At 35.2% G+C, this 12,659-nt stretch overlaps 2 protein-coding genes across 3 annotated transcripts in view; one reads left to right on the top strand and one right to left on the bottom strand.

Annotated features, from left to right (window-relative positions):
- LOC138697796 (centrosomal protein of 135 kDa-like) overlaps window positions 1-12,659 on the top strand; it is a 123,569-nt gene that overhangs the window by 29,130 nt on the left and 81,780 nt on the right. The window lies entirely within an intron of this gene.
- LOC138697798 (uncharacterized) overlaps window positions 2,135-12,659 on the bottom strand; it is a 36,659-nt gene continuing 26,134 nt past the window's right edge. For both annotated transcript variants that reach the window (XM_069823311.1, XM_069823310.1), the window contains exons 2-4: window positions 9,207-9,574; window positions 6,543-6,895; window positions 2,135-2,985 (exon numbers count right to left, since the gene is read on the bottom strand). In XM_069823311.1, coding sequence (XP_069679412.1) covers window positions 2,255-2,985; window positions 6,543-6,895; window positions 9,207-9,571 — 1,449 coding nt within the window. In that variant the 5' untranslated portion in view covers window positions 9,572-9,574 and the 3' untranslated portion in view covers window positions 2,135-2,254. The remainder of the gene's footprint in view (window positions 2,986-6,542; window positions 6,896-9,206; window positions 9,575-12,659) is intronic.

Raw genomic sequence — 12,659 nt, 5'->3', positions numbered from 1 at the left:
TTGTTCCTCGAAATTCAAGTTTCCAAGATCACAAGGTAAACAGCACTGGTACAGTACTGACTCTTCTTGAGCAATTAATTTTATTTATTGATGTGGTATGAGATTTATTTCCCTCTTATGGTAAACAATTAGTGGAGATTGTTACAGAGATTATTCTGTTGGAAAGCTTTAAAATGGTAAATGCGCTTTTGTAATATGCAAAATGTGTCCTAAACACAGTGATGAGAGTGATGTGCTTTTGCACACTGGCACAGTAGACATTTAAATGCATAAGATTTCTTCGTGTTCAACTTGTGAGGAAGCATAGAAGCTATATTAAACTTCTGCAACAGATAGCTTAATTAAAGAAAAATTAAGCATGAGAAAGAATAATTAACAGCATCTAATTCAAAAACAGCTGTTGCATTGTGTTATGATGTCACATCAGTAACGTGTCATTTTAAGTCGCATGACTTTTTTTAATTTCATCGGATTTTATTTGTATTTTTATACAAATTATGGAATTATATTATACCAGTATTACATTTCCCACTGAAAGATCCAACATTCGACAAAAAGTAAAATCTATACATGTTTCTTGTAATGTAATGAATTTGTAAGAATACAGTGTAGTTGTCAGCAATGATTGTTTGTAAAAAATATCGTAGAATATTCCACAGGGAGTCCTTCTACAAGTTAATCACTTAGAGTATACTGTGCCATCATATAGATGAACTCTGAATGATACATTATCTATTATTGACCGTAATTTTTCTCTGTCGAATTTACGAAGTAGAAGACAATTGGATGTGTTATATGCGGGATAATACTGATGTATATGCTATCAATATTCATTCAGTAACTGTAATGTATGAAATCTGTAGTGATTGCACTGTAAGTCATGATTTTAATTCTCGTTATTTTTACCTAATGAGGAGTCTTCAAAAAAATCCTAATTCTGTAGATGGACTTCAAGGAAATATTGGAGAGTAAATTTTTAACTTTTCATTTAAAGAACTTACCAGATTGAGGAGGAACCTGTTCTGAAAATAGGAAGTGTACATACAGGCAGATAGTCAATATTTCGAGCACCTGCTGGATATACGAGTAGGTACATGAGGAAGTTGGTTTACAGGCAGATGGCTTACTACTATAGGGCAGAGTGGCAATGCAGTATGAGTGGCGTTTATGAGAAACTTGTCTGGCTATTTAAGAATAGAATTTCCATAATTTCAAATTAAGAAAACCAGGACATAGAATGAATTTAATTGTGATGCATATTAGAAATCAGTGACAGTGCATATTGTACCATACTACTACATTTATTCAGTTATATTATGCACTCACAATATAAATAAATTATTCCTTTTTTTATGGTACTAGTAATATGTTTCTGATTTCTGTAAAAAGTGTAGAAATTGATAACCATACTTTAACATTTTCTGGAACTTGGAACAACCAATGTGTCTCAAGTTATACTGAATTTGTGAATTTTTTCTGATAGATTCTATTCACTGAGTATTCATGAGAAAAAATAACTTCTTTTCTGGCATTTGCATTGTGAATGGTGTAAGGTGAAGGTAATGTAAAGTAGAAAGAAAACGGGAAATAAAAATTGATGCAATGTAACGTCATTAGTAATGTATAGCCACATAGAATCTAATGGTTTTTATTAAATTAAAGAACTTTTAATGAAATATCCTTACAAAATGGCGTTGCTGCTTCTTAGTGGAATTTCAGTACACCATCATAACATTTGGTATACCGGTACTTATTTGTAAGCAGTTTAAAATAAAACTGCTTTTTAACCTTTTTAACCATTCAGCCTGGACAGTATTTTATGAGCAAAAAATCTAAATATTTCTGGTTTTCCAGGACATATGTCAGCCCTATTTAACGAGGAGGTGTATTTCGAATATAAGTTATAATATGTAGTTATTGAAAGGTGTGGCTAACAAGAAAGACAGCCTACATGGCGAACATTGAACAAGTTTATGTATAAACTTGCGTTTAAATATAGCAATTCCTTTGTTTTTTAGAACTTTGAACTTGTATTTATATTAGGTGATTGTCAAGATGGTCATGACTAGACCATGATAACCACATGACTCCAGTTTGTACCATAGCCTGTCTTTCTCGTTAGCCACTTGAAAGGTCACTAGATGTTTCATACATTTATTTCAACATCTTTCAACATACATGCCGCAACATGAATCATTTTCTATTACATCTCTCAAAGGCAGTTAGCTGTTTGTTTTCAAGCCATTTTCAGCTGTCAGTGCTGAGGATAATAATTCTGGTTAAGAAAGCGAGCAATCATGACAGAAGGTGACTGACACTGTTCGATATAAATAGCACTTCCTGTTTTTATATCTCCTCTCACTATTGTCTTAGTGGGCTTATATCCAGGTCTACACTCACACGTTGCCCTCAGTTGCTTTTTCCGTGGAACTTGTTCATACCACTGTTTACCTTCTCGTAATGGCACTAACCACTGACCTGTTGAACATGGTCCCTTTGTATAGAGAGGGTAACAAGTTTCATTCCACTTCACCATACCTGCTTTTGAATCACACTGCTTCTCCAGAACTTCACTTTCTTCATATGTCTTATGGCACAGATTCTGTTTTGAGTCTTCAATCGGCCCTGAGCACCCACACATTCCTCTGTATGAGACTCCATCTACAGATGGCCGTACAGCATTTTCAAATAATACAATTTGACCAGGAGGGCAAGGTCCTCTGGTCCCAATTTTGTAACATGTTGACTCTTCAGGGAAATACAGTCGTCCCTGTCGGCAAGGTATTGGCACACAACTAGTCGAGTTGAGTAGGAATTGTCCTGCAGGGCAAGGTCCCCGGGTGTATAAACGGTAACATGCTCCAGTCTCAGCCCACAAGGCATGACCTTCCTTGCACTGACAGGTAGCTTTTGTGGCATTTGAATGCTCTGTTTTATTTGGAGGTAGAGTAAACTGATGACCAGCTGGACAAGGTCCTATACCACCTGAAGAAAATAATAAATTTCATTATTGAGCTCCTTTTAGAGTTACCCAGTATTATACCAAGTAAAATATTGGTATACAGTAGAACCCCGTTTATCCGCCACCCTATTAACCGATTGGCGGATTATCCAATTATCTTTCTCTTGCTCGTTTTTTTTTTCGCTACAGAAACGTATGAAGTTTTGATACTGTTGTACGCTATATTAGTATATGTATTTTTTTGTAGAGTGTTATTACAAACATTTACACCTAGGCCTACACAGTTTTGGTCTACTGTTCGAGTTTCCGTACTCTATTACTTCTATATAAAATGTTTTCCATGAGTTTAAAAAAAACGTGTTGTGCTAAGTGTCGAATAAAATCCAAATAATTAAGTGGTTGGGGAAAGAGAAATTGTGAGTCATCTCGCATCACGATACGAGACTGATGTTACAGCTATGAGCGATTTAATAAAAATCAAGGATAAAGGGTATATAGTATGTAAATCTACAACATGAGACCTTTACTATTCCTATCTTTCCGCTGACAGCCATTAAAAGGAGTTTCTTTTACCTCTTAAAAACACGTCTTTGACAACCGAACTTAAATTAATGAACTTCTGATTCACTACCTAGCTTATTAAACACAAGACCACAGAGAAAATAACCAGTGTTATTCACTTAATTTACGAAAATATTTTATGGTATGGATTATCCGATTTTTCGATTAACCGTTCAGTCAACCCCCTTCATTACCGCGGATAATAGGGGTTCTACTGTACAGTAATTTATTATTGAGCAACTTAAATTAAAGTTATTACATCAAGAAATGGAACAAGCAAAATATTGGTACAATAAAACTCCTTTTATACATTTCACACTCGTATGTTTTTTTACACTTGTTCATTTTTTTCTGAAGTGCCGGCAAAATTCCTATATTTTCTACATTAATTTATTTCGGTTATATCTTTTTCGTTTACACGTTTTTTTATAGTTAGTCGATCGTATTTTAAACTCTGGGGGATACAAAACGTCATTTAAGATGTGGCTCACTTTGAAAGTCAAGGAAATTCGAAGCTGTCCATGCTTGTCTCCAGCATACTTATGTTCTTTGATTCTGTTATTGCTTTAGAAACAGTGAAACATTTTGTAACACACCATGATGTAACTGGTGTATGTCAGAGCTATCACAGTTTGAGGGCATGATTTATTCCTTAGGAGTGAGGAATCCGAAATATCTCTCTTTTTTTTTTTTAATAATCATATGTTATTAAATGAAGATGACATGGGAAGAACAAGGTAAGTCAATGTTGTAAAGTTTTCTGGATTGGAGTTTGAAGTGTAATATATCAGCCAGCTTTGACTGTAGATTTTCTAAAAGTAATTTTACATTTTTCAAGATTTTATGTTATAAATTTGAGTACTATATAAATTATGAATTCAAATAAATTTATTTTGTGAAAATTTTACTAAATTGATTTGACTTGTTCTTAGGGTGACCAACTTTTGGTCATAAAAATACGGGAAACTTGGTCATGACAAATTTTAGCGCAAATTTTTGGGGTGTGAAGCCTGAATTCATTGATGGAATGATTTATATTTCTAACATAAATGTATAACTATCAATTTAACTATAACACAAATATGATTTAGGTCAATATTGCGTACAATAATATTAAAAAATACGATATTTTTCAATTTTAACGTATTTATTTGTCAACAAGATGCTGCAGAACATTTTAAAAAATCCTTACAATCATATGTGCATACTTACTTACAAATGGTTTTTAAGGAACCTGCAGGTTCATTGCTGCCCTCACATAAGCCCACCATCGGTCCCTATCCTGTGCAAGATTAATCTAGTCTCTATCATCATATCCCACCTCCCTCAAATCCATTTTAATATTATCCTTCCATCTACGTCTCGGCCTCCCCAAAGATCTTTTTCCCTCCGGCATTTATGCATACAGTAATAACAAAGATTAGAGGATCACCAGAACAGAATTGTATTGATTAATACCTACTATACTATCGATATTAATGTCAGTTCATATCTAGATATTATTGGACGGTTATTATTATTAGATTGCATTAAAAATTAGCGATCATGATTCATAAAGAAAAATACGGAAGGATTAGGAGACCAATACGGGAGCCGAGAGAATCCAAAGATATTAACTGAAATATGGGAGTTCCCATAAAATACGGGAGAGTTGGTCACCTTACTCATTCTCCCCATATAGTCTTCAAGTGCTATTTCAGATAATATTAAATGTCACTGCAGTTGCACGTTCTTTTTAATTATGCGTTTTTCTCTTCAGATCCCCATAAAAACGTATAAATGAAGTTTTACTATTTGATTTCCAATGCTGAGTACTTTACAACTTAAGTCATTGGCTTTTCTCAAGTGATCTCAGCCTAATTGCTACGCATTTTCAATTTGTCAACTTAGTTCATATACACGTTAATGGGTATTGTCAAGTAGGCTATACAAGGTTGTGGAACAATGAGTTTTTAATTGATATGCTCCCATTTTTTCTACCATACATCTGTTACATCTTTCCTGACCAATAGGAATTTTTATTCATATTGTTTTTAACAGTTAGCATCTTGACACAGTTGAACATGGAATTATTACGTCTTGCCAATTAAAATATATCCACATCAAGACAAAGAATGCGTGTTGATTGGGACAATACTTTTGTATGATCCATGTTTTAATCACAACTGGAAGTAACACTCTTTCCCTTGCCTCATATCAAAGATTCATGCTTCTGTCCCTTCTCTGTAAAGTTAATGTGTTTCAATTAATTGCCTGATTAAATTTTGGTGATGAAGGAAATTTGGACTTTTTATTTGCATTTATTTTTTAGACATAATGTAATGAAAATTTTGAAAACTTGACTAGCATTATGTAGAATTATAACATACTTTTAATTTTCAGAAATATTTCAAATTTAATTCTTAAAATTTTTGTCTGTAGAAGTTTTTGGTTAGAGGCATAGATAATAAAAAATTCCTCTGGAATGGTCGTGCTTAGCTCCCAAATTCAGCCATTGGAGAACAACAACAATAATAGTCATGCTTAGAGGCATATATTATTCCATTTTCAGTTCATCTTATATAAGAAACATATTCCAGTCCAATTTTTGTTTTGTTTTTGTTATTTTATTGTTAGAACCGATTTTGTGTATTTTCCAAATAAAGTCAATTATTACATTTCAGGTAATAGTGATTATATTTAATTTGCATAATACTTTGATTATTTGTCTCGTAGGTCTGAATGTGAACAAAATCTAATGGAAAGGTTAAATAAATTGCTATATACGGATGTATGTGTGTGTGTATGTATGTATGTATGTATGTATGTATGTATGTATGTATGTATGTATGTATGTATGTACAGGCAGCCAGATACACAAATAACATGACAGGAATTATTTTTTTCGATATTAAAGTTGCTGAAAACGTGTATTCCGGTGAAATCTCGGAATCGATTATTTTTGCAGCATCATAAAACTTTCTGTATACTTACCTTAACGAGAAAGTAAGATTACTGCATAACCACCATTTCAACTTACCTATTTCATAACATTGCCCTGTGGTTGCATCATAATGTGGAAGATCTTTAGTGCAACCACACTGGCCATTTGGCAAGAATAATGTTCCTTTTTCTAGACATGGCCCTTTCGTGAAATGCTCGTGGCAGCTGTCACCTGCAGCCCAGTAATATTTTCCCAGTGCTCCTGTAGATTTGCATCTGCATTCTCCAATTCCTCCACTTCCTGTGGCTGTGAGCAGCTCCCCTTTTGGACAAGGTCCTCTCTCATGTTGTGGATAGCAGCTTTCGTCTCGGGCCCAGAATGCGTGGTCAAGTTCCAGGCATTGTTCAGGCTCACGACAGGTTCCCCATCTCCTCCGAACACTATCACCACTGTCAAATTTGGAATTTAAGTTTTGTGATTCTGGTAGTAAATGTAATAAAATAACACTTAGATTTGACATGCATTTTATGTTTCATGATTTCAGAATTAAACTTGTTTCATGAAAAAAAAATATAATTCAATCACAACAGTATTGTATTTATTTTTTAATAAAATCTAATTAATATACTCATAGAGTTTAACTTCGTTAAAAGAAGGGCTTTAAAACACCATTCTGATGTTTCCCAAATTCTAAATGATCCTAAATGTTGATGTACTTTTATCTCTCTCGAGTATTTAATTTGAAAAATTTTGGTGCTTGTATTATTGTAATAATACATAAATCTGCAGTTTCAATTCGGATATTGGCCCCACAGAGACATATATTCACAAAACAGGGGACAGCAACCAATAGTTTTGCTTGCATCAAAGATTTAAGTTTTCTAAGTATTCTACAATTTAACAGTAATGCTCTTCTGGCTTCTTATAAAATGGCCTAATGAATTGCCCAAAGTAAGAAGTGTCACACAATTGCAGAGGAGTTAATTTTGCTTGCTGTTGTAGATATGGTCAAAATCATGATTGAGGAGGATGCTGGTAATGAACTTCTCAAAATACCCCTTTCTAATAATACAATCAGTAGAAGGATAGACGATATAGCTACTGAAAGTTTAGAATACACCTAATATTATTTATTATCTATAAGATTTATCTGTTTATCATCCAGTCTGCTGTCGAAAAATCTCAAAGTTAGAATTTATAAAACAGTTATATTACCGGTTATTCTTTATGGTTGTGAAACTTGGACTCTCACTTTGAGAGAGGAACATAGGTTAAGGGTGTGTGAGAATAAGGTGCTTAGGAAAATATTTGGGGCTAAGAGGGATGAAGTTACAGGAGAATGGAGAAAGTTACACAACACAGAACTGCACGCATTGTATTCTTCACCTGACATAATTAGGAACATTAAATCCAGACGTTTGAGATGGGCAGGGCATGTAACACATATGGGTGAATCCAGAAATGCATATAGAGTGTTAGTTGGGAGGCCAGAGGGAAAAAGACCTTTGAGGAGGCCGAGACGTAGATGGGAAGATAATATTAAAATGGATTTGAGAGAGGTGGGATATGATGATAGAGACTGGATTGATCTTGCTCAGGATAGGGACCAATGGCAGGCTTATGTAAGGGCGGCAATGAATCTCCGGGTTCTTTAAAAGCCAGTAAGTAAGTAAGGACAACATTTTCCAATATGAATTGTAAAATAAATAGCTCTAGCTCTAGAAAGGAGAAACCTAAGATGGATAACCCGACTTCTGACGGGACACTGCTATCTAAATAAACTTCTACATATATTGGACCTCACAGAGAATGCAGTCTGTAGCAAATGTGGTATGTATGTATGTATGTATGTATGTATGTATGTATGTATGTATGTATGTATGTATGTATGTATGTATGTATGTATTTTTTTTGTATATCAGCATGCTCCATTACAATGTATGTATGTATGTATGTATGTATGTATGTATGTATGTGTGTATGTATATATGTAACGCCTACCCACTTCACTTTACGTGATTTGGGTTCCGCATATTGCGGATATATGGCAGGACTGTGACCTGTTTTCTAGTTGCGCACCACTTCAGCAGGCCACGCTGTACATGATGTGTATCTGTGGAGAGTTTTGTCGTGTACTAGGGTGAGGGTATGTATAAGTGTAGTGTATGGAATGAGTGATTATGATGAAGATGAGGAAGGGAGAAGGGGAAACCTGGTGCCGACACATAGCCTGTTGAATAGCACCAAGGAGGCAGCCAGGCTTAATGTCCACATCTGACGGACAAATCACTATCAACAGTGACATATGCCTTCTCTCCACATGCATTGCGGAGAGATTTGGGATTTAATCCAGGCATATTGGTGCACAATTTAGTGATTAGAAGTTGTGCATCACCATCTCTCCTACTCCCTGGGTAGAAATTTTACATGAAAATTTCTGACTCTGCCAGGGATCAAACCCAGGCCAGTTAGTCTGGAGGCAGACACACTACCACAGAGCTAATTCGGCAGACATGGATGTTGTGTAATCACCTCACATTCTGCTGGATTGCTCAGGTTTAAACCACATCAGCCATTGATACCTCGGAAAACACATATTGTCTCCCAAGGAGAATCAGGAAGTCAAACCTAGCAGCATTGTGAAACTGTGGGTCACTGCAGTCTACTGGGATAATTTCTAGTCTACGGGGTGTAAAATGGGCTATTCGTGTCTAAATGCTTCTGTAGTTATCTTCGCCTTCAAATAGGAAAAAGAAATACCTGTTACTGGATTTTCCAGGCTTGTCAGGCACAGGAGCAAAGTACTGTCCTCTGGGGCATGGTCCACGCTTGAAAAGTGTGTGACACAAGGCATCACGAGGGGACTGGGCTGTGCCAGGGGGGCAGCGACATTCTGCAGCCCCTTTCACTCCTGGTCCTAGTTCCATCGTATCCGGACAGGGCGGTCCTTGCTGAAATATCCTGTAGCACTGGCCATCTAGTGGCCAGAAGAGCAACTGCCATCCACCAGGCTGGACTGCACATGGGTTGCGAACAGGATCCGCCCATGGTGGTGGAAGCACTGCTGCTTGCAGGCACATAATACAGATGAGCAACACGCAACCTGCACTCCCACCACCCTGCATGCCCTGGGCACACAGAATTCAAAGCACGTCTTAGAATTAGATTACTGTTATTCCTAGAGTTTCACTTTTTATACACAAAGTTTGATTAATATCATCAGATTTTATTTTTGCTGTCATTCTCTCTGATTCTAAAGCAGCATTATATGCAATAAATTAATATAAAATGATGTCAATCCAAATTAAAGAATGTCACAAAATGATCCAACAACTTCAAAAACTACAGAAAAGAATTCAATTGGAATGGATATCTGCACATTGTGGAATTGCTGGAAATGAAACTAATGACTTTCTTGCCAAAAAAGGATCCAATTTAATTCAGAATACAAATACAAGCCTACCTTTTACATCCATCAAAAGACTAATTAAAAATAAATATAAAATCAAGCAAAACCAAGCACTATGTACCAAAGCCAAAGATAAAAAATGGAGCATTTTAATAAAAAAAAACAGAAATTATTCCAGAAATCCCACGTAAATCTGCAGAACACGATTATTTGGCCAGACACTTGAATAAAATAGGAATTTACACAAATCCAAATTGCCCTCTATGCAACAAAGAAGAAGAAATGACTAAAGATCATCTACAAACCCGTGAAATTCTACCTGATGGATCCACCACAGAGAAATATTGGAGAGCAAGAATGCTAATGGCTTCGTTGCCAAAGCCCAGCATTAGACAACAACAACAACAACATTTTTGATAAGTCTCTCAATTCATTTCGCGAAATTAACTGTAATGAATTTTTTTTCGTGATTTCCTCCTTTTTTTTTTTTAAGACAAATGCCGCGTTAATATATCGAGTATTGTTTTTTCTAATGTATAAGCTCTTGGAAAATTTTGTTATCCTTCTTACTTTTCAATACACATTAGTCACTGATTCTTTTACTTCCATTCAAGACTCCATGTATTGTAAAGTGTTTTCTATCCACGATAGAGTTATTTGATCATTTGAAAATCCATACTTTATATGTACAGGCTGGTTGCAAAGCAATCATATTGAATTAATCTAACATGAGTTAAGGGCATCTTGTCTTAGAAGTACTAGTACTTTAATGTGTTCATTGAGTATTAGATAATGTTATGAGTTATTCACTCATTACATGCATAAATATTAATAATAATAATAATAATAATAATAATAATAATAATAATAATAATTACTTACTTATGGCTTTTAAGGAACCCGGAGGTTCATTGCCGTCCTCACATAAGCCCGCCAGAGGTCCCTATCCTGAGCAAGATTAATCAAGTCTCTACCATCATATCCCACCTCCCTCAAATCCATTTTAATATTATCTTCCCATCTACGTCTCCGCCTCCCCAAAGGTCTTTTTCCCTCCGGCCTCCCAACTAACACTCTATATGCATTTCTGGATTCGCCCATACGTGCTACATATCCTGCCCATCTCAAACGTCTGGATTTAATGTTCCTAATTATGTCAGGTGAAGAATACAATGCGTGCAGTTCTGTGTTGTGTAACTTTCTCCATTCTCCTGTAACTTCATCCCTTTTAGCCCCAAATATTTTCCTAAGAATCTTATTCTCAAACACCCTAATCTCTGTTCCTCTCTCAAAGTGAGAGTCTAAGTTTCACTATTTTGGACAACTACTAAATGTACATAGGCCAAATAGAAAGGATCAGGACGAAATTCGAATACAATAATAATAATAATAATAATAATAATAATAATAATAATAATAATAATAATAATAATATAATAATAATATAATAATAATAATAATAATAATATAATAATAATAATAATAATATAATAATAATAATAATAATAATAATGTTTTTCTTTTTTTCTTTTTTTCTTTCTCCATTATGCCTTTACATCCTACTTTCATACAGATTTACAATCCAATGTGCTGTAATGGAGAGTATATCGTTTGACCAACACTAGACATGCACACATTGCAGGCCTCTCTGTTTGTGTGATCAGCACGGCACAGGGCCACCACCGAGATAATAATAGGAAAAATAAATAATAACATTTTATTTCTTTGTGGACAGTTTTCTTTAAATATCGTTGTTTCGTTATTATTTTATTGTATGTTCAAGGATTCCAATTTAATATTTATTATACTTAGTGTAGCATGTTGTGTAATTATTCAGTTGTCGACATGTATGGTACAATTTCACCATAAAAAGTACGGTTTTAGACTAATTGCATTCAATAGGACTGTAAATTTCACTCCTCACACATAGTAACTCGAGAGCAAAGAAGCGACGTCATCACATTGGCTTAAAGTAGCGTAGTGCGTGAAGTATACAACCACGAGAAGTGACTGCTATCTGCATGATATTTACAACTAAGAGTTTTGTTAATTTAATTTAATTGTGTTGGCTTAAGCTTACGATTTTTGGTCTTCAACCTAGAAATCATTTAATTATCTTCGAAAGTACCTAGAGTTGACGGCAACTGGGAAAGCGGTCGGCTGCTATATGCGCCGTAGCATTTCTGGCACGTAACATCACAGGCTTGTAATGTAGAACCAATCGGAATTGGTCAGTAACAAGTGCTTTCCGAGTTCCTTTGTTCACGGGTGAGTTTTAATACATCGAGTATGTAAAACTAACGCGCGCGGAAAGGCAGGTTGTGTGTGTTTTTTTTTTTTTTTTTTTTTTTTTTTTTTGTGAAAAGACAAGTACTGCACAAGCAGGCGCGGAAAATAATGTTTAAGATGTATAATTATTTTAGAAACGTTGACGAGCAGATTGCTGCCGGCTGTCATGGTGCTGGCTGCAGAAGCACGTGGTGCAAAGAATTGTTAGTGAAGGAATCAGAGTTTGTTTGGTGTCATGCTTACTGTAGTCAATGACTAAACTCATTATTGTCTTTTGAGAATTTAAATTCTTTCCTGCGCTATTTATGCTGCACGCGTGCGTTAAGTACGATGTGGCAATGTTGTATGCTTCCTTGCTCTCTCTATCTCTCTCGGCGCAAACATTAGCAGACGACCGTCTTCCCAGATGCCGTCGACTCCAGTCAATAGAATTGTTTTCCACTGAAGTAAAATGAACTGTCTTATTTTCAAATTATCTTTGCTACCCGGTATTTAAGTCGTGTCTGTGTTTTGTT

This window comes from Periplaneta americana, chromosome 4, assembly GCF_040183065.1.
Source record: "Periplaneta americana isolate PAMFEO1 chromosome 4, P.americana_PAMFEO1_priV1, whole genome shotgun sequence".
Taxonomy (NCBI): domain Eukaryota; kingdom Metazoa; phylum Arthropoda; class Insecta; order Blattodea; family Blattidae; genus Periplaneta; species Periplaneta americana.
This window is presented reverse-complemented; position numbering and strand designations above follow the sequence as displayed.